Below are 23,197 nucleotides of genomic sequence, written 5' to 3' on the forward strand. Positions count from 1 at the left end.
TGTGCCTCAACCATCGTCTACCATTTAGGACACTTCATCCTGCTTGAAAGTCATATCACGATCCCGGTCAGCATATCGTCGTACTCCCACGGCGAATTCTCGCGAATCGTCACGGAACTTGGCGAATCCTCTTGTCAAAATTACCGCTCAGGGACTTTAATTCAAGATTAATGCTGACCACACATGTTCGCTTGTATTATAATGTAATAATCTATAACAATGTGTAGGAGGCAAGTAAAACGAAATAATGGTCCATTTTCTTGGCGAGTTTCGAGAACAATTTGTTGTCTCACTTTATCGAGATCTCGCAAGTTTATTCGTTAGCGAAGCGACCGAAGGTTTTTCTTGAAGGTAGAATCCTTCCTTATAGCTACTCGACTGCCATCAGTCCGTGTTTTTCCATGCTCGTCCTTTTTAAACAATCTTTTTTTTTCTTTCGAAATTTCAAGAGACGCTTTTCCAAAAAAATACAATATATCGAAGGACGTGAGTTAATCGATAGTTTGAGGACGGAAGGATGTTTGATCAGGAAGGACGTTATTATCTTTCGAAAGAAACGCAAATTAATTATATTAAAGTTCATTTTCGACTACATACTGTAAGTTGAATGTAAGAATTTTTATTAAGTCGTATGAATCTTTAATAACGTGATATACGAAGGATATTGCGAATGATGAAATTAATTATACAAAATAAAATTTCTATAAAAAATTAAAGGAACCAAGGCAAGTAATCGTCTTTCTTGAGTGAAAAACCTTAGAAGTAGTTTATGATGTCCCTTCTAACTTTCTTGATTACAATATCAGAAATTGAACAGCCAATGTAATTGTACTCGAATTAATCCAATTAATTAGTCTCACTTTTGTCGAAAGGCTAAGTATATATGATGACATCATCGTGAAATAAAAGAATGGTCAACTAAGATAATTCATTTGATATGAAAAAAAAACAGCATTAGAAATTCAACGAAAAAAAAAAAAAGAAATCGTCGCATGACTTTGAAAAAGATATATTGTAAAAAGATCACTATGATACTGATCCAGGACGACGATACCCTATCGACTTGCCGTATTGTTTTACACATGTACACATAATAATTGATAACGAAAAAACGATAAGCGTGAAGAATACTGTGTATAGATTTATCTAATAATGTACTAATTAGCCATTGTACACGAAACTCGGATTATAACAGTCAATGCTTCAAATCGCACCACTAAACCTCCTACGAATTCCCAGACACGTAATTTTTAGTTCACCGAAAGGATAAGGCTGTTTATTAGTCGACACGATTAAAGAATTATTGGAAGACTGTATGAGGGTATAATTTTTTTAAACAGATGTGCCCTTTTAATCATTTCGATGATTGATGATCGACGCTTCGTGCGGACGATAAGGCTTTATCGTTTGTACGCGTGCAGATACATACACACACAAACACGAATACAAGTATTGTACATATGAGAGTAAGTGAATATTGTCATAATCAGTATGAAAATGTGCGAATAATTTTGAGAATGATGAGACGTTCTTTACAATGAGCCGTTTTGAATTTTTAACTTTTCTATTTGTTTTCTATCTTTTTTTGATTAATTGATTCTTTTTCCTATCTATATGTATAAAAAACATCACGATGGAATAATTAAATCTATATCAGGAATTATATCACAATAACCATGTCCGATGTATTCAAAGCAAAGCGGCTCATTCCTATCGAATTGATCGATAACGTGAATTTTTAAACGTTTGTATATAGATAAAGTAGCAAGAAATGCGTGTATATGTGCTTGCGTGAGAAAAGAAGTAATAGGCGAAACAAATTATTTTTAAATTTCGTATCGATATCATTATAATCTAATAAGTTAATTTGATTATTAAATAATCTGTTTGTCACATACGTAATAGAAATTTTGAGATGGTATGCTCTAAAGAAAATCAAGATAACTTATCAAAACACGAAACTGTCAGAGTTCGTTGCGAAACGTTTGATACTAAACGCACGATGGAAATGAAACCAATAGATTGGTGCCATATGTGCGTACTCTTAACAAGTTATTATAAGTTATAAATATTCGTATAATTTTATAGTATTGCGCGAATAATATTTAATGGACTTGACCTCGTAAGTCTTTACATTATCGGACAATAGTAAGTGGGAAACAAGAGAAACAAAGATAATGTGTAAGGCGAAAATCATAAGTTACAATTATCATACCTCTGGATATATTTTGTTTAATTCAACGTTATACGGATCATAAAACCAGAAGCAATACGATTATTGGTTTTTTGTCCATATATTCATGATGTAACTTTCTAGATCAGAAATTTCTTACTAATTAATAGATGAAACACATATCAATTATTTGTGTTCCTCATTAAAACTGACTTGTATAAAAACAAAGTCAGTGGTAAGTGTTATTTTTATATAGGCAAGAAACCTTACTTGAAAAGTTCACTTTTAGTGTCGATTTTTCATCGATTCAGCACTAATCGAATGCTATATTTATTTGCTTCCTATCATCTAATCGAATGTATATGTAATGATATCTTTAGATCGTCGTAAAGCCACAATGTAAAGAAAGCTAATGTCGCGACTATCTATTTAATAATTAATGAATCAATTCGACAGTTTTCATATAATATCTTCATGACGAACATACGAATGATTCCTAAATATTTGTTGATCGATAGCACTACTTATGTTGAGTGGAACTACCGAACGATATAATTGAAACAAAAATTCTATGCAGAACACTACCTACTTTTGTATCATCAGCATTGTAGATAACATTGTATCGTGAAAGAATAGTGTGCGTAATATATTGTGATGAGTAAATGTAAAATTTGTAATAAAGCTGAGTTGATACAAGTGCTTAAAAATAAAATACAAATAAGTACATGAGAGTTAAGAAGAATAAAACGAGTACGTTTGAAAAGAAGAACACTGTCCTATACAGATATTTGAGATGAATGCAATCTTGTACATTATTTCATTGATGAACCTTTCTTCTTAGAAATATATTTACATCAGAGACGATGTGATAATTTAAATGGGAGAAATAAAAAATGGTTTGAGTTTTCCTTCGAGATTTTTTAATTCTATTTAGAAATATAATTACGATATATGAGGGAAGTTGATAAAATTGTACAAAATATCCCTTCAAACTTTAACATTCGATCTTTATTCATACTTCAACATTCACTCAAAATTTCCAGTTACAGTACAATGAATAATGAATATATTTTAAATTACTCCGGAAGTTTTGTCCCATCTGGTTAGCGTTCATAATCGATCTACTTAAAAATCTGACGGTATGTAAATTTCCATATACAATTATAAAGCGATAATAAAGCTCACTGGTTCTTTTTCGTTTGGTTATGGTCGGCTACGACGGATATGGCTCGACATAAAGACGAAATAATCAATCTTAAAAAGATCACATACTACGGCGCTTTGATCTATTTACAAATATTTACTTGTTAAATGCATTTTGGATTACATAAAATTCCGATATTACGAGACATTATTTGTTTTCTTTTTTTTTTCTTTTAATACTTATATTTACAGTTAAACCTATCTACGAGGTGAACATACATCGTAGGATAAAACTATCAACGTCAATAGTCTTCGTGAAAAATCGAAGATATACTTTAAAAAATGGAACTCTAAGGACGTCACGCTAATGTTCCTTCCCTTATCGATAATTTTATCCTATCCACACACGCGCGAATCAGTAAATTATGTACAAAATTATTAATATTCATTTAATTAACATCAGTATCATCGTCGACATAGATTTCTAATATATACCTACCAATATATATATATATATATATATATATATATATATATATATACACATATATATATATATACATATATATATATACACACACACGTAATCGTTATTTACAGCGGTATTCAAATCATTACAATCATTTTCAAATATACAAGTTCTCCATACTTTCTCCCGCAGACATATTCGACAGATCGATTATCTCAAATAAATGAGATATGTATGTGTACATCTTTAAAAGTACACTATTTCCAACAAGATTTACATGTACATACAAGTTTATCCGTCCGTCGCATGGCAAGATAGAAGCTGCTGATAATTAGAAAGAATATTGAATTCGTTCCGAATTCTTACTTTTTTTCATTATTTCCAAAGTTCATCCTCATAATTCTCACTATGTGATGTAATTGAAAGAAAACGTGACATGACATTTTGACATTAACAATTATAACATTATGATAGAAATTACTATACCATACATTTAAAAAAGTATAATCGTGAAACACGACATATAGAATTTTTATCTCTAACTTCACGTTCACTTATTATTCTTCGTGTGTATTTCTTATAATTGCATCACAATTATAATGAAATATCGCAATTATAGACTGATTAGGCTTTAATATCGTGACTATCTCATTCCGAATATAAGTTTCTCTGTTCTTAGGAAAGATTAGGCCGAGATTAATTGAAAATACGATCTAACAAAATATTAACCAAAATTAAGCATCAATACAGACAAGATTAGTTATGAGACTCAACAATTTTATCTTTCTCTATTTAAAATGTAAAATGAAATATTGACATATGACATGTGCAATAGATTCGTTGTTACTAAAATTTCACTTTTCTGGATTGTCATATAACTTTTTATACAAATATCTTCCTCTAATTGTTTATAAATTACTTCTGAATATATAATTAACAATAACGTTTTCGTCGTAATAGGAACAATGTTGAACCAAGTCCAGTATTAAAAAATAATTAAAAAATGTTTCAAAATATAAGCAATATATTGTCTCTAAACAAATAAGATTTTCAATGTTAAAAATTATAGAGTGACGATAGAATTACTATATTGTACATTTGAAAAAAATATAATTGTGAACCACGACACGCAGAATTTTTATCTCTAATTTCACGAAAGGTTACTTATTATGAATGGTTCTTTTTTTTTCTTATAAGCAAGTAGAAAGGAAGCATTGACATCAACGATCGCACCTATACTTAAGATAAATTGATCCCGTTTGCTAATGGAAAAGGAATGACAGTGTGTAAAGACGAGGTCCAATTAATCGAAACGTCTTCGTATTTTGTGGACACAAAATATCTAAAGACCGACTACGAAAGAATAGATAATAGAATTGTGTAGATGATTATACTGTGTTGTAAAAAAGCATATAGCCTATCTCCTCTCGAGGATATTGATCGAGACGTATTATAAAATTTATGAGCATTCACATCCTTGTTCAATGGATTTTTTCGTTGAACATTCTTGTCGATTTTATTCTCAGCATTAATGTAGTCGTTGTTGTTATGTCGTCCATCAGTTCGTATATCTGGAAAAATTCATATTTATTAAAATTTGTATCGATCGATCATTTGTGGAAATTACGATTATTGAGATTAATTACAGTTTTTTATATTTCGTAAAAGTGATAGAAGCCCAATTTAATAAAAGAAGCAGAATTTTTCAATTTTTTAAACAAACGTCGATAATTGATAAGCGAAATAGAGAAAGAAACTTTGATATTCTCTTACATGCGATATCAATTATTGGAAAAAGCCGGAGTATAAAATCTTTATTTTCTAAACTCATCTGAAGCTTTCATCGGAAGCTATGTATAACTTAAGTAGCTTGAAATTCGATTTTTATTCTGATAACTCCATTTGTAATTGCAATACTATGAAGTTTTCTTTAAATTTTTATATTTATATAGATAATTCAACGCATAAAAATTAACAAGAACAAATAAAAATCTGATAAAATCAGAAATTGAGATCAATTGGTAGTCGTTATTTTTCCATTTGGCACTAAATTAGCACTTATCTAAATTTCACTTTTGTAGTTTTTGAAAATTCGATAAAATCTTGGATTTGAGTGATTGGCTTAATATAAGACGAGAACTTACGAACGAAAACCGTACTCGAGATGGAAAGTTTCTCTTTGGAACATCGAGAGCTGCTCACAGTATATTCACAAACTTTCAACGACGACGACGACGAGAATGATAAGAACGCAAAGAGATACCAATGGTAAATCTTCCTTTCGAGGCAATAAGCAATAGAATTCTCAACGGGATTTTGACTAAAATCCCACGCGCAGTTTGCGAACTTTCTGCAAACCTTTTATCGTCATCGTCGTCATTGTCATCGGCATCGTTCAAGTTACCAGAAATGCAATTTCGTTTCTGATAGCTTGGAAGTTCTATCGAAGAATAAATTTTTTTATCGAATTCAAAATATGATTTTAGCGATTGAAAAAGTTTAAAACAGTATGAGAAAAGGCAGATTATTTGTTTATTATTTTATTGATTTTATTGAGAAACTTCGTTTTTCTTATTTTATAGAAAATATCATACTATGTTTATAGGGATATCAATAACAGATTTAGATACTTACTTTCGTTTCTAATTATAGTAGACAAAGACGCGTCTGTTATTTCATTTAAGTTCGGTTCTAAGCTCGGCAGCATCTTTTGTCGAGTCCTTTGCATAGTTTCGACTGAAAATAATATCGTTATATTAATAATTCAATTATATTATTTATTTGTAATTATTATTGTTTAAGATATTATCAAGATACCTTTATCTATCGTGGGCATTGGTGTCGTGGTCGTGGTCTTGACTTGCGTCGTGGTGGTTGGAATATCTGCAAATGTAAAACCACTATAAACATTGATTTCATATTTAACAATTAATTCTATTGATTGCTTTTCTTTTACACATATGAGAAAATTATAATTAACGCTTGGATTGTAAAGGTATACACTCAATGTTATTTTAACTTAGTTCAAACAAATAGGAAGCTGTTATCGACATTCTCGTGTTTACAAATAAACATCATTAATAAAAATACTTTATAATTGCTTCTACAGCCTATTGTCGATCACCTACATAGAAATACTTTTATCATTATAAAAGATTTTTATGAATATAACTCTTTCAGCTAATTTATTGGGGGTTAATATATGGATTTTTATTCATATTATTAATATCATTTATAAAAAAAGGACATATTTTTATCCTATCCTTTTTTTCGAAAAAATTGCAGGTTAATCTCAAGTAATTTTTTTTTTATATAGTATCTGAGATTAATACTATTTTATCGATGATTGAAGAGAAGCAAAAATTATTCCTCTCGAATTGGTTTAGTTAACAAGATTAAAAAAGAATCAAAGACTAGAGCAGTATTATCGTCGATACTGCATATAATATATATGTACATTTAACTACATTATTTAATTTAATTGCAATTAATATATTTTCTTATTCTGTCTTCCAATAGAATTTAAAATAATAATAAAAAATAATAATTAATTCGTTAAGTGATCTATAATGCTCAATCGGATTTCTTTTGGTGTTGTTTGCGGGTGCCCATAGCATTCGAGCTTTCTACTCTTTGTGTTGGATCGACATCACAAAGCTAAAAAGTTCTCAATCTGAGAGCAAAGTAGAGAAAAGTCATGATTATAGATCTTTGCGGATCTGATTGGTTTTCTCTCTGGCAAACGACATCGATAGTTCGCAGTTATCGATGATTCGCGTTACTTTTCATGGAATTAAGTACTTTTTAGGTCCTAAGTAAAGCAACAATTTATTGATACCCATAGTAATTTCCCTTTAATTTCCGATCGTGCAAGACTCGAAACAAATTCGGAAGTAATTACGTTCTTGTGTATATAGACTCTACGAGAATGGTATTGATCAATTGACGAATTATTTATCAATGCGTTTGGTAATTAAAATCAAATAATGTACTTTCGAATCTTTCTTCCTTGCTTGTTAAAACTAAGCAATTCTTTTCTTCTTTTGATTCCCATTGTGTAGCTTTATCAATAAAAATTAAAAAATTGATCTCTCTCCTGCGATTTATATTAATCGATTAGAATTAAGAAAATATCTGTCTTAGATGACAGTTTAATTGATTCGGGTAGAGACTTAAGTGAAATACTTGTATGCAACAAATATATTCGACGAAAAGAAATTTCCATTTAATTAAACAAAAAAGAAACACGGAAATAAATGTTTTTCTTTTTGTCTGGACAATGGCGAGATTTTCGATGTGTTCGATGAGATTAGATTTATATATGTAATCGAGACATTTTAAATCGTTAGATTCCGAGATTGTGAGAATTTCGATTATCGAAGATCCGTTGCATTCGCGTTGCTTTTCCAGTGGGATTGCTACATTTCACCGTGACTTTAGCCCATCGATATATCTTACTCGCTGTCTTCGAAAGAGCCCGACGCCCTTTATCTTACAGCTTTAGAGAATGGAAAGAGAAGGACTGCACGATCGAACGCTTAATTTCTCATCCCTTACATTCTTCTTTGTACGACTAACGATTCCTGATAACACGCGTAAATTAAAGGCCCATTGTGAAGGAAATGATACGAAGAAAAACAGCCTACTTGCGATAACCAACACTCTTTGACAAATGATTAAAAATTCGTGACGAATGTGAGAGAAATTAGTATCGTAAATGAGAAACGCTATTCGATATTATTTTATATCGATCGATGAAAAAATTCTAAATAAATCAAAATATTGTAACTAGAGAATAACCGATAACATAATTTAACCAGAGAACATATATATATATATATGAATAATAATCGTAAATATTTATTCGAAACAATCGAATATATTTCGATACTATTACGCAGTAATAATATAATTTTCAAAATTCTTTACATTAGTTTTCTTTAAAAAATACATTCTTTTTAAATTGTGAAAGTTATCGTCATATTAGTTTTAATTTTGGTATAGTAGCGAATGAAATATTTTTGATTAGTTTTTTCCATTTCCGTATATAGCTGCATTCAACAAACAAAACAGATAGTATTCATTAAGTTAAAACGTAAAACATGTCCGAGATATTTTTCTTTTTTTGACTTGGATCGATTCCCTTTCGAGTATGATTTTCATTAATATAGAATTTATATACGTAACAAATGATTTTCCGTCAAAGATATCAAGATAAGAGTTACGTGACGGTGAATGAATTTGAAAAGACTCTACCATTAAATATCGTTACTTACGGTAAAGCGATATACTGCCATCCGTTTCACCTAGTGAATTTTTCGATATGCATTTGTAAATGCCGTAGTCTGACATGGTAACGGAACGTATGGTGAGCTTCATGTGCACTTTATACGTATTGTCCGAGAAGGTCGGCTCGTACTTCTCCCCTGGAAAAAGAATAAAAAGAGAATAAAGATATATAACAATGTACCGGTATGCTGTCGTTTCTGCTTGTTCGCACGATAACGGAACTTTTCAAGTTTACGATGGGTTACCTATAAATCATGAAAATCGTATAAAATATAAAAACGCCAACGGGAAATGGATTCGTCGATATCGTTTCTCGCGCCCTTCCGCCACGTTCGAATGCCCTGGCATTATTTTCGTGTGTCCTGCGCTTGATCGAACGTAAAATTTGACATTATACTTCGATGGACAATCGAGAGCATGTCTTTTGTCATCGATATCTATGTTCAAGGAATCAATACTTACGCGCTACAACTTTTCTTTGACTATCATTCATTTAAAATGGTAAAAGTATGCGTAAAAACTTATTTCCAAACTTTATTTTCCAAAACGTATATAAAAAGGATGTAATTATCGTCATATATATATATATATATATATATATATATATATATAATGTCTCGAAAAACTGTATACAGATATTATTAAACAATTATAAATAAGTCATTTATTAAAATAAATCTTAATTTGATCATTTAAATTAAAGAAAACAAATGTAACATTTTTTTAATTTCTCATAAGTGTTCAAATTCATGGCCGCTCTATTCAAGATTAATTACAATTTCTCGTAATAACATTGAATTATTTATGGATGAATAAATGCATTAATATAATTTTTTTTAAAGTGCAATATTCCAAATACGAGAAACTATATTATTTGAACTACAGTCGACTTTACTGGTTGCAGCGTAACTATTTCCGTCGAAAAAACGAATGCTTCCTTCAAACGAAGAAGTATCACCCTACAGAGAATCGTATTTTCTTCGGTAGAGACATTATACGTCCTCAATCTTTCCGAAAAAACAAAAGGAAACGTATTCGTGTGACCAGTCATGATGACCGAACACGCTATTCACTCGTTATTGCACCGGCAAATTTTAAAATACTGCCACAAAATTCTGTTTAATCTGATGACTAAAATCCAACTTATAATCGTTAAAATTAAGCTCACGAACACAATACCGAATAGGGAGTTGTGTTGAAGTGGTTTTCCAACATACTTATCGTTTATGATTTTTTATATGCTGCAGCTTATCGTATCTATAATTTCTCATTTATTTTCTGAACCTTTCAAACATATACTATATATATATATATATATATATATATATATATATATATATATATAAATATATATATATTAATTAAAAGAAATATTATTCAATAATAGTTCTTTCAATAAGAAGATTAAAAATAATGCATTCATAAAAACAATAAGGATTAGATATAATAATGTCTTCTATCAATTATGATCTTAAGTTGATCTTTCTAATGAGAAAAATAAAAAGTTGCGGAAAATAGTTTACGAATCGTGATGTTTCTGGTGTAAAGCTTGAAAGTTTTTTCTTTCTTCATGGTACTAGTGAAAAGTGGTATGGTGCGGTTTCTCGAAAGGATGAGAGGAAAAGGAGGAGAAGGAGTAAAATAAGTTTTGATTAACAATTCGTGGAAGGCGGACTGCTAGGAGAATTGGAAACAGAATGAAATCTATAGGTGTAATGATGCGCACTAAAGTGGAGAGGAAGTATTTTCGCAGTTGGAAGAAAACTTTGCTCACGAATGAGTAGAAAAGAGAAGCAGAAAGAGAGATAGAGAGATAGCGTATGTGTACGTATACATGTACATGTGCGTGTTTGTGCAAAAGAAAGAGAAGAGGGAGGAAGAAATAGTAGAATCGAAGGAAAATGAGAAAAGAGGCAAGTAGGTAGAAAGACAGAGAAGAAAAGAGAAAGGGTGGGAGAGAAAGAGAGAGAAAGAATGCATTTATGTAGTGGCTCGGTCGACTCTCACAAACGTAAGAAAAACTTTCCTTGGCTTTGAGTTTGAAAAGTAGATGAAAAAGTTTAACGACGTTGAACTACGGTCCCAGGCATTACCACCGAGAGATGTCGAATGGGTTTTCAGGGATAAAACTGCTTTTAACCAAAAGTCCCCGGGACCGATGAGGACGAAGACGAGAACAAAGATGTTCTCGTGTTACTTCTATCTTCGCGCGTCGCTTCGTTGTCGTCTAATGACATATGTGCGCATGAATCAAGCCGTCTTAAGATTTTATCCTCAGACTGAACGCGTAAAAAGGAAATAACTCTTCGTTCTTCGATCTTATTATTACTCTCTTTTTAGGTTCTTTCTTTTTCTTTTAACAACGATCATCAAAGTATCGCCTTAATGCAACGATATGCTGATGATTCTTTTTATTCGTTTTCATTTGTTCATTTTTGCTCTTCTCAACGGAAAAAATAATTTATAAAATGTATTCGAAGTAAATCCACATCAATTTTTTCAAGATTTCTTATTGTTCAATGTATAAAGAATAATTTTTAAATACGAGATTATTCTTTTTTGAGCAAAGAACAATGAGCATTCTATTTGAGCGACACGACGAGAAGATAACAGAGTTTTCTCTAGGAGCACGATAACGAATATGAGTGTTCTCAACGTAATAGAAAAGTGAAAGAAGGTGATGATAAGTATGCCGAGGGTTAGTTGAAACATCGGTAAGGGTAAGTGCTTCTGAACACGCCACCTTTATGTACCGACGGATCCAGGAAGATGTAGCTCGTTTAAATTTCTATCCCGTGACAACGTTTTGTCGCATCCTATCGTACATCGTTTAATAGTACTACGATCGGGATCAGAGATTCCTTGTTTTCCGGTAAAACAATTTTCTCGGATTCGATTTTTCGAGGAATGAAGATAAAATTCTTTTAGGCTTCTATATATTAAAAACAGTACATTTTTATTGGTATTAACAAAATGATAGTAAGTTATACACATTGCATCATAAATTACAAATGAATTATCATCAATCCCAAACTTTCTATTATTTTTGTAAATGCTTTGTTGATGTTTAATTTTTTAATTTGTATTTTCTAGATAATAAATCGATTTATTAATTCCCATAACTTCCCATATCTACAGCCATAACTTATTATTTCTGTAGTTCCATTAAAGTTCTAATTATTATAAATTTCATTTGATAACTAACTGTCGTGTAATAATTGTTTGAATATTTATGATAAAAATGAAAAGTCATTAGATAATAACTTGATTTTTTAATATTCATTATTTTAATTTTCATTATTTTAATGTTCATTTGGAGAAGTGAAATCAATACTTTTTGACCAATTATTTTACTACAAAGGAGAAATCATAGAATAAAACAGATTATAATTACGGACGAATTTACATTATATTTGATAAAATATGTATAAATGTGTATAACTTCTCTATAAAAATCACTTTCTTATCTCCTAAAGATTTTTAACGTAAATTAATTATAACCAATTACCCGTAAAACTTTTTTTCATGTTCAGTGGACTAGAATTATTATTAGCGTCGTTCTTCTGCATAATTGTACCGAAATATTCATCGTTTTATAACGAAATTCGTGGCTATGAATATCTTTTGTGCTTGTACGCAAAAAAGGGGGACTAATTAAATTACACTGTTCAATGAATACCTCCGATCGATATAAACATTTAATCCTGTGTTCTCGACCAATAATTTTTTTCATATTCCTTCTGGTCAACCGAAAACATAGATATTGAAATTATATCAACGAAATTATTCTTGCTTTTATATTCATCACGTATTATTTACCTAATACAACGAAATGATAAATTTTATTTAAATTTTTCACATAAAGTATATTTAGGTTCAATTTTCCAAAATTGTCCACTTTTTTCCTATAAAAACTAATTATAGAAACTTAGAAGAATATTAAAACAGACTTTTTCATCAATATTATCTGTAATATAGTAAATTTACGATACATTGATTAGTACGGAAAAGAATTTTTTAATCAAGCAACTTTCCATCTATAATTTCGATTCGAATTATTTGGTCGATTTCGTCCGGGAAAAAAGAAATTTAAAAAAATCTCGCAGAAAACAGCTCTATGCTATACCATGCTATATATATATATATATATATATATATATGTATGTGTGTGTGCATGTATATGTACATATATGTATGTACATGTACTGTTGTTCACGTAATCATGTCTCATCGAGCGTGTAGCGATAAGTCGAACGTAAATTCATCGTTTATTGCGTAGAGGTAAACGCATTTGTAAGTTGCACCTTCGAGTTTTGATATCGTCTCGTGCGGTTTCACACGTACTGAATGCACATTACAGAAATACGAGCAGGCATCCGTAGAACATTTAGATCGTAAAACATGTCGGGGATGGTAATATTGCAATGGCGGAGAAACACGGTGCGGTTGACGCGCGAATGCTTCTCCGGATAATTCGTCGCTCGACGTAGGAATGTATGAAGGGACGGTTTTCGCGATTATTGCCGTGAACAAAAGCATACGCTGCTAATTGTTGCGTGCGATACGTGCATTGCGAATAACGTTAAAAACAATTGACTGAAATCAGTAGAGCTAAATGATAGGCTAAACGTAGCAATACAATCAATTGTAAGATTTTACGGAGATTACTTATTAAGTAGTTGTGTTATGTTAAATGCCAATATTAATCAATAATACCAATATTAATAAAAGTATTTCAGTCATATTACATGGTAATATTTGTAAGAATTTTCAATATTTTAATATTGTATTAATAATATGAAATAACGTAATTATATTTATAGTATTGTGATGTATCGTATCGAAACATGGCAAAAAGAGATAAGATAATTTTTAAGTTTTTATATTAGCTTTCCCTTCTTAAGAATTTACTTAGTTTTTATATTAATTTTCCTTTCTCTTCTTTCCTGCACGTACAACAAATTTCATTTCGACATTCTAAACAAGTTATACAAAATTAACTCAGCATTTAACGTTTTAATTTTTTCTTTGTGTTGTTTGATATTTCACATTATTATTGTATTAAATTCAGTTTCTTTTAAGAATATCTTATTTCCGGATATATTTATTTCTTCAATAAATTTTGAAATTCTACATATGTATTTATATATTTCTTCGCGTTCTCACGTTACTTTTATTCTAATCAAATATAAAAATATCAAATAAAAAATAAAAAATAAAAAATAAAAATAAAAAAAATGAAAGATGTATCACGGTCGTTTAGATAAGCGAAAGAATTTAAGCTACATCTTGTATTGTGTTACAGAATGAGTATGTTGTAGGTTTCACGTAAGTAGATGCAATTAGTATCATACAAAAGCAAACTAGTTAATTCGTGCATTTTAAAAAATGTCTGTAACAAATATAAAACGAAATACGTATTTTATTTTATTAGGCTAACACGTAAGTTTGCATGATCGACGTAAATAAATGTTTCTTGTATGTAAAATGTTGAATTATGTTTCTAACGTAGTAATGAGGGGAAAAAATGAGAAGATCATTATAATTACGTAATCGTAAAATTGGTATAAATTTGAACTTAAGCTACGATTGAAAATTTATTAGAAAATTTGCAAGGTAAGATTTAAGGTATAATTCATAGAATTATCGATCTCTTGCAAGAAAAACATTATCCAAATGTGGACGGCTGAAATTAAACTAATTTGCTGCACGATTAGTAAGCTGAAACGTGCATCTTATGTTCTTATTGCATCTGCATTCGAGGTCGAAAGCAGTCGGCCGCATTAATGGCTTCGAAGATACATTATACTAGTTAGTTACTGCATGAGATCTCGTCCACGGAATACATCTCATCTAATTATTCCATATAATTATGCATATATGTACATATGTCTGTGCTTTTCCAATTGTTTCGAAAAGATCGATGATTAATAAAGTATGTTATATGTATCACCGATATAAAATGTTATCTATTATTGAAGTTATTAATTGCTTCTATCAAATACCATTACATATACATATCACATTCTGTAATATAAAATAAGAGATGCTATTGCTCCAAAAATTCATAACAATTTTCAATAGATATTGGATTCTTAAAAGTTGCTGTTCTGTACCGTAGTAATATAGTGTCTAATAATGAATGCAATTACGTATTCGTAATTGCATGAAATTACGCATGACGTAATGTAATTACGTCATTGAAGTTTCTAAATATTGCCTACTTTTTGTATCGCATGTATGAAAGACTAATCATATTCCAGATCCAAAGACAATAATCAGTAATCGATAAATGCCACTCGAGAGATATTTGTCGAAAGTCGAACGTCTAAAGGCAAATTTAAAGGAGGGAAGTCGAAAGAATACTATCAAAAGAGAACGACATTTATCAAAGATTCCTAAAAACTTTCTAATATTAGCAATTACTGAATTATGATATATTACCATTTGGTATAATTTGATTATTTCCTCTTGTCCAATAGTTGATCGATTTCGGGAAAGCCTCCGAATTACACTCCAACGTCATTTGCTGTCCCTCTTGCACTCCCACCAATTGATTCTGGATCCAGATCATAGGAGGAACTGTCGAAAGAATGAAAGGTATCCATGAGAAGTGCATGCGAGTGTTGACACGTAAAAACGAACAACGGTTTGATTTTATAGGACGACACACAACATGCAAACGTAGAAAGGAAATTGATTCTTCGCGTGACGGACGTAGTCTATCTATATCGTCATATCTATTATATTTATTTTCTTCAGTTTTGCTCGTTTAAAAAATTTTTTTACAATTTCACATATCGTTCCGGAGTTCGTTAGAGCGGTTTCAAAAAATTTCGCTTCCATCGTGTTCTCCATCGTGCGAAACATACTTTCCTTCAGCGTAGTTTCCAGAAATAGAGGCCAAAAGCCAAACAAACAAAACAAGTTTGAATTACCTTCGGCAATTTGAACGAGAAAAAGAAAAAGAGATCTATCGTAGGTTGCAATTTGTACCAAGTTAAAGGTACAACCAACTCCGTTGAATTGTATTTTCGAATGTTCGCGATTGAGAGCGAGAGTAGACACGTTATTTGGACGGAAAGGTATGCCTGTTACAGATTCGATGTCAAAGCATCGACGAATTCTCGCGATGACATCGATCGAAGCATACCGAGTCGTTTGACTCGCATTGTCGATGTATCTAGTTACTGACGATAGTATATACTTGTGCTTTTTGAATTCAAATATTCTTCCATCTGAACGTTTTGAAATTTGTTTTGAATTTCAAAAAGTCAAATTATCGAATATATCTTCCTTTTCAAATTTCTGTTAGAATAGTTTCTTTTTTCAACAAAAATTGTAAAACTTATCAACAAAATAATTAACGTTGAAGCACTTTTCAAAAAATTTTGATGGGATTTCGAGCATTTTTGAAAAAATCGTTGCTTTTAAAGACAACTTTGAAAGAGAGTACGAATGAATTTTCAAATATTTTATTCGTACTAGATATACGCTTAAGTGCTCAATTGACAAACGTATAACTAGCTCATTCCAGCGTTGGAGATTACACGCGAACGATGTCCTTTCAAAGACTGTGCTATATGATTTCATAAATCTTTCGATGTTGGTTAAATAGTAGTATGCACGTTCAGAGGATTTATTTTTTTTTTCAAATGTTCGTATTTCGATTAAATTTAAGCCAGCTTTGAAAACGATTCTTGTATATGTTTGTAAGGTATTTTATTCCTCTACGCACTGAGTAAAAAGAATATTTTCGAAGTATTCGTTACGTTCGTTTATTCGGTAATGAATGTATTAATTGTTAACAAAAGTAGAAAGAAATATCGATAATACAAATACTGCATTTAAAAAATTCATTGTCGTTCCAATATATAAATGCGAAATGCATAAAAATAGATTTTATAAATTATAATCATCGTAAAATATATATATATATATATATATATATATGTATGTATGTATGTATGTATGTATGTATGTATGTATGTATGTATGTATGTATGTATGTACAGGGAGAAGCAAAAACTTGATCCACTTAAAATATTTCCACTATTAATAATAATACAGTAACTGTATAATAATACAGTAATATAAAACCTGAATGATATGTAGGTAGACATAATGTAATATAAATAACTTTTACGTGCTAAATACTTTACGTAAAGACGTAGACGAGATTTTAAGATCATCCTTTTTCTTTTAAATGGAAATCACTGATGTTACAATTTCAACATTAATGATAATTCAAGATTAAATGTAGTGGTAAAATAAATTTTCTTATACTACAGAAGATATTCAGTGTTGACCATTTGTATCAATACAAAGCTACAATCTTTTTATTGTTTAATCACGAATATACTTTATCATCTCCAAATTTATTCCAGCACATGTTCCAGTAATTCCTGGTCTCATATTTTCAGGTGTAATCAGTATTTCTCGATAGAAATATTTTTGAGTGGTCTCTGGAGAAAGAAATCTAATGGGGTTGTTTTGAGAATGAACTGACTACAAAACTGGTCCTTCACGTCCTATAAATCAATTTGAGTAAAGTTCATTGAGTGAAGTTCATATTGATTACGCTGTTATTTGTCTCAGTAATCAATTAATATTAATTACTGCCATTCTAAGTAATATCATAAATTGTCATAATGTTTTCGTTGCTATGTATATCAGATTCAGAAAGTAGCTTTCCCTTGGGAAAAATAAGAATCCTGAAATCTTCACGCATGTCTCCACCCATGTAAAAAATGTTTATATCACATTCTCCTCTATATCATTAGTTATACACCACCTATGTTATATATATATATGTTATATATATATATATATATATATATATATATATATATATATACGATCTTTAATTCTTGATCATTAAATAAAGTATTAATAGTAGAGTTATGTTATCGAGTTACGAAACATACGTTTATAATTATTATTTTAGCATAGTTAATGACCTATACGATTAAGGATTAAGCTTCCTTCGTCGAGACTAAAGTTTCCTCATTAAATATACTCACAGTGTACTATAAGCATAATTCTCTTGCTGACGGTAGGTGGAACGCTGTTTGAAGCGATACAAAGGTACGCTCCCATCTGTAACCGGTTCACTTTCATGATGTTGAAGATCGATCCTTCGATGCTACTAACTGCAACAAAGTGTGTCGTATTGAATATTTTTATTTATATATAACTGCTTTTGAAACATTTACAAAGCGAAAATAATATAAAGTCATTATAATTATTAGTTAACTGAATGATACAGATCTAATTTTTATTTTTCTATATTCCCTTTCTTCCTTTTTGAATTTTTCTATCAAGCAATATAATAGATCATCAACAATCAAGCGTTATCTTTGAACAAGAAACTTCGTTTAACTAAGTAAAAACAATGTAATGGTAGATCCAAAATTAATACCGGCCAAACCGAGATGCTTCGTACTTCTAAAACACCGATACTAATCACTACGAACAACGACCCGACGGTTTTGTCGATTGCTCCAATCTCCGTAAACATCGGAAGCTCGCACTTCCTCGAAACAAAACCGTTTCCATTGCGCACGAAACACTTGTCGCCTACTTCTTGCCAAGTCGAATATCTTGCGACGAAGTCTGACTATATGTTATTCTATTACTACTGAATCGATTATGTTTATTTCATGAAATACATTTGTAACAAACGACGAATAGTACTTATTAATGATAGTTACATTAACAAAGAACGTTACTAATAGATCGTGTTAATTATCGGCTATAATTCATGAACATGCAAAGCACTCTATTCTGAAATTTACAAAGATATATCGATAGCGATAACGATATAAATTTATTGATAACTTTGGTTTGTGATATAATTGGAAAGTTGGTTAAGTTATAGAAATTGTTACATTATCATTTTGTCGAACATTAGTTTAAATAGACAAATTTGAAACTTTTGTAATAAATAGGAAAGTAACTATATTTTAATATTTCATTTTTTCGTAAATATTTAAATTAATACGTAGATAATAAATAAATAATTAAAATAGATACATAATTCGATAACGAAAAAATCAAAATCGGTAAAAACATGAAAGAATACAAATTAATAAAGAAACGGGAAGATCTCTTTCGCGCATAGAAGTAAGGGAATAAAATGCTTTGAGTAATTAAATGGCGAGTTGTATTGTAAGCGTTAAAAATATTTATTGCAGAAGAGAGCGTGAATTAACGGCGATGCTCGAAAGCGATGCAACGAATCCCCGACACGTTCGTTTCCTTTCTCCACAGTTCTCGCCATCCGAAGAAATATTCTTCTACTTTCGCGCTGAAGGAAGTGAAAATAAACGTGTTCCATTCTTCTTCTTCGTTTTACAAAGATAGATCCTGAAACGTTATAGCGAACTCGAAACGAACGTACCATTGAATCTGGCACGACGTACGTCCACACGTATGTAAATCAATTGAGGTAACTTTTCACACAAATTCTTTTTTCTCTGAATATAAAAATACCGATTGCAAGCGTTTTGCTTGAATATAATATAATATATAATATCAGAAATAAAGAATCGATATTTTTTTTTGAGTAAATAAATATAAAAAAATATTTTTATAAATTAAATCATAATTTATAAATTATATCTAATATATTTTAATATGTTCATCATTTACATTACAAACCGTATGTTAAGAATTTTTCGACAGAAGATCTATCGAGTAATTTCATCAGCAACAGCTTTCATTCAAGGTTCAATGTAAACCTGCCTTTTTTAATATTCTGTCTTGCATGAAACTCCGTAATAAACTCAGACCAACAAAGTTTTCTTCTATAGAAGAACGCTAGTCTTCATCGAATAACATCTTTCTATCTCTCTCTTTCTCCCTTTCTCTCTCTTTCCCTTTCTCACTCTCTCTCTCTCTCTCTCTCTCTCTCTCTCTCTCTCTCCCTCTCTCTCTCTCTTTCTCTTATCCTCATAAACGGTTTGCATTCGCCTCTTCTGTAGGGTTGCCGCGGCCAGTACAACGTGGCACAAGCATTTGCCCTCGAGACACCACGAAAATTAATGGGTGCTTTTACAAAGCACAATATACAGGGTGATACTCATAACTGGAACCACTTCAATATTTCTGTAAATATTAACAATAATGTAAAAGTTTGAAACATATATTATTATATTAAAGTTTTATACTTGTCTATAAAATTGAACAATAAAATTGAAATTAATCAGATAAAGATAATATCAAAGTGTAAAGACAGTGTTCGATATGACTGAATTCTTTATATTATATATACTTTTTTTTATGAAAAAGAAATTGAGCTTCATTTAAAAAATTCAAAACTACCTTTAAATTTTGACAAGTAATAAAAAACTTAAATAGTACCTACATTATATAGATTTCTTTTTGATAATAATACATATGTTTGAAATTTTTTCCTTATAAATAATATTCACAAAGATGTTGAAGTAATTCCAATTACCAGTAGACCACCATATATATAAGTACTATATATACATATATGTATTTAGGTGCTTACTTTGCTAAGATAATCATTTTTAGGCACGAACAAGATTCTTTATTCTTTCTCACTGTGTTTCTATTTGTTTTATTTCTCCCTCTCCCTCCCTCCCACTCTCTCTCTCTCTCTCTCTCTCTCTCTCTCTCTCTCTGTCTGTCTCTCTTGTTTTATTTTTTCTGTTATCTCTACGTTTTCATCGAGTTCCTCTATCTTCTTTCGTGAGAACGAAGCAAAAGCACCACCACGAATTATCTTTCCCTGTAGTACGTTTACGCTCGAACGCGTCTCAATTAACGATCGCTCTTTCTCTATCAACTAATCAGTCTTTGCTTCAATCAACGTCCGATCGATCGGCGATTTTTCGTTAAATATAGACTTTTTATTTCAAGATAGCGGAACTATTCCAATTTCTCTTAAAAACCAAGCTAATCAACTGCACCAAATAAAAAGTAGATCAAATGGGAAAGTTCAAGACTAATCGCCCCTTTTTGCTCGATTCTTTTTAATTTCTAAATGACGATCGAGTAAAGAACGGATTTTGATAAGCTCATAAAGAGATTGCGAAGGAACGTCGGTCTCAACGAAAAGAGTATTTCGTTTGAACGTTTACCACAGGTTCTGGTAGAAAACGAGAAATTCTTAAAATACTTAACGACGATAATGACGATAACGACGACGACGAAGTGGAGAAAAAGAAGGAAGAGGACGAGTTGGAGGAAGGGGAAAGAGGAGGAGGTGATGGTGGTGATATAAAGGTAAAAAGGGATGCGTGGGTTATCAGAGGAAGAAGAGAACTTGGTTTTCGACGCGTCTACGAACCGGCAACCGCAGACAGAGAGCGCGGGCCATGCGTTGCACGTAAATCTCGGGACGCAAGGGAAACTAAAAGGCGGTTGCCGCGGTAGTTCACCGGTTTGAATTTTCGTCCCGAGTACGAAGTTCGGCCAGTACTACGAGATGTTTAATCTCTGCACGAGGCAATTTATATTATTGAAATGGTAGCGCCGCGGACTCAACTCTGTGTAATCACCTGCTCAAAAGAGAAAGAAAGATATAGAGATACATAAAATGAAATAGAGAGAGAGAGAGAGAGAGAGAGAGAGAGAGAGATCAACGTGCCAAAGCTGCTCTCGACGACGTTACGGTTTTCAAGCTCTTTGTTTAATTGCAAATCCCGAGCTTCATAAACGCGTACCGTGTAAAAGCTTCACACGATATACTATACGTTCTCTTTCATCTCCAATCTGTCCTCTCCTTCCGGATCAGATTTTATCGACGATTTTATCCGAATCGACTTTCCGTTTTATCATCCGCTTTTACTTCTCGCTCGTTTTATTTTAATTAAGAGTATGGATTTCCATTTAACACGAAACACGGGGCCAAGCCTTGCCAGAACGATTCATCGAAATGCTACACATTCGATTCTGATATTTTTGTTGGAAATAGAATGATATTGAAAAGTAGAAATTGTGTCTATCATGCTAAAAAGTAATTGTGCATTCTATCCATGTAAAATGATGTAAAATCGAAAAATTACATAAGAATTTTATTGAAATTGAGGAGTAATAATCATTCCGTTTATTTTCTAGATTCTTTTGTCTTATTTTAATTGAAAAATGGATCTCTCATCAAATTCATGAATACACTGTTAAATTTTATTTCGAATAGATATATTAATATTCCCAAATGTTCTCTGTCGTTGTACTTTAGAGCAACATTCCTCAATCTTTTTGCGTGCGATTTAACAAATTTGTTTGTAATGGTACCGTAGCAGAAATATTTATAATATAAAATATTTAAGAACGTGATAGACTGAAATTACTGCATATTATTTTAAATACTGCTGTTATTGTGTGATCCTCGCAAATTCGTAAGAATATTTTACGAGGCAATCTCTTGTAAATTAATCATTTTCCTCGCTTTCATGTAAAATAGCAGCTATCATTTTACGCTCCATAAGTTGAACTGCTGTAAAAAATTGAAGAAAAGGATAAACATAATTACGCTGATTCTTTTTCTTTTTTTTTGGCACAATATATATTTTATATTAATCTTCTCGTGCATTTTTCAAATTTCACTGTAAAACTTTTTGTCGCATTGTATATTATTTATTCGTTCGTTTTCTAAAACTTATCAATTAAATATGTTACTCAAAACTAAAATTTCATCATTTAGTTATAGACGATATTGACTTATAGCGATAGCAAGTAATTCGATGGATATATTTAATTGAAGTTAATACACTGTAAAAGAAATCTCAAAAAAAAGAATAATAAAAAGTTCATTGCGTTAAATTTCTTTTTGATCATAATTATTTCACATGGCTTATTTGAACGAACAGTAAAAATTGAAAATACAATTATGGGTGTAAAAGCATCTTAAATACTATTCGCACGTGACAACACCTTTTCCTAAAATCATGAAATTTCATATCGCAACTGGAAAAGTATCGCCATGTATGTAGATATGCCCTGCACTCTTCCAATCGAAGCACAAAGGTTTTAAAACTTTGCGTGCTCACACACGGCGATGAAACTTTATTTCCCATTCGTATTTGTGGACAGTTTCTAGCAAATAGGTTTGGTGGTTTGCCTGGGATTTTATTCACACACACGTTAGCGAG

At 31.0% G+C, this 23,197-nt stretch overlaps 2 protein-coding genes across 6 annotated transcripts in view; one reads left to right on the forward strand and one right to left on the reverse strand.

Moving 5' to 3' along the window:
• Window positions 1-2,273, forward strand: part of LOC122628320 (neurotrimin-like) — a 148,071-nt gene extending 145,798 nt beyond the window's left edge. For both annotated transcript variants that reach the window (XM_043810506.1, XM_043810507.1), the window contains one exon: window positions 29-2,273. In XM_043810506.1, the coding sequence (XP_043666441.1) occupies window positions 29-171 (143 nt within the window). In that variant the 3' untranslated portion in view covers window positions 172-2,273. The remainder of the gene's footprint in view (window positions 1-28) is intronic.
• Window positions 2,274-3,859: 1,586 nt separating this feature from the next.
• Window positions 3,860-23,197, reverse strand: part of LOC122628319 (limbic system-associated membrane protein-like) — a 119,901-nt gene continuing 100,563 nt past the window's right edge. For 2 of the 4 annotated variants that reach the window (XM_043810502.1, XM_043810503.1), the window contains exons 6-11: window positions 18,098-18,226; window positions 15,519-15,656; window positions 9,062-9,211; window positions 6,603-6,668; window positions 6,420-6,521; window positions 3,860-5,356 (exon numbers count right to left, since the gene is read on the reverse strand). In XM_043810502.1, the coding sequence (XP_043666437.1) occupies window positions 5,139-5,356; window positions 6,420-6,521; window positions 6,603-6,668; window positions 9,062-9,211; window positions 15,519-15,656; window positions 18,098-18,226 (803 nt within the window). In that variant the 3' untranslated portion in view covers window positions 3,860-5,138. The remainder of the gene's footprint in view (window positions 5,357-6,419; window positions 6,522-6,602; window positions 6,669-9,061; window positions 9,212-15,518; window positions 15,657-18,097; window positions 18,227-23,197) is intronic. The other 2 variants (XM_043810505.1, XM_043810504.1) reach the window with 1 other exon arrangement.

Source organism: Vespula pensylvanica, chromosome 4 (assembly GCF_014466175.1).
Source record: "Vespula pensylvanica isolate Volc-1 chromosome 4, ASM1446617v1, whole genome shotgun sequence".
Taxonomy (NCBI): Eukaryota; Metazoa; Arthropoda; class Insecta; order Hymenoptera; family Vespidae; genus Vespula; species Vespula pensylvanica.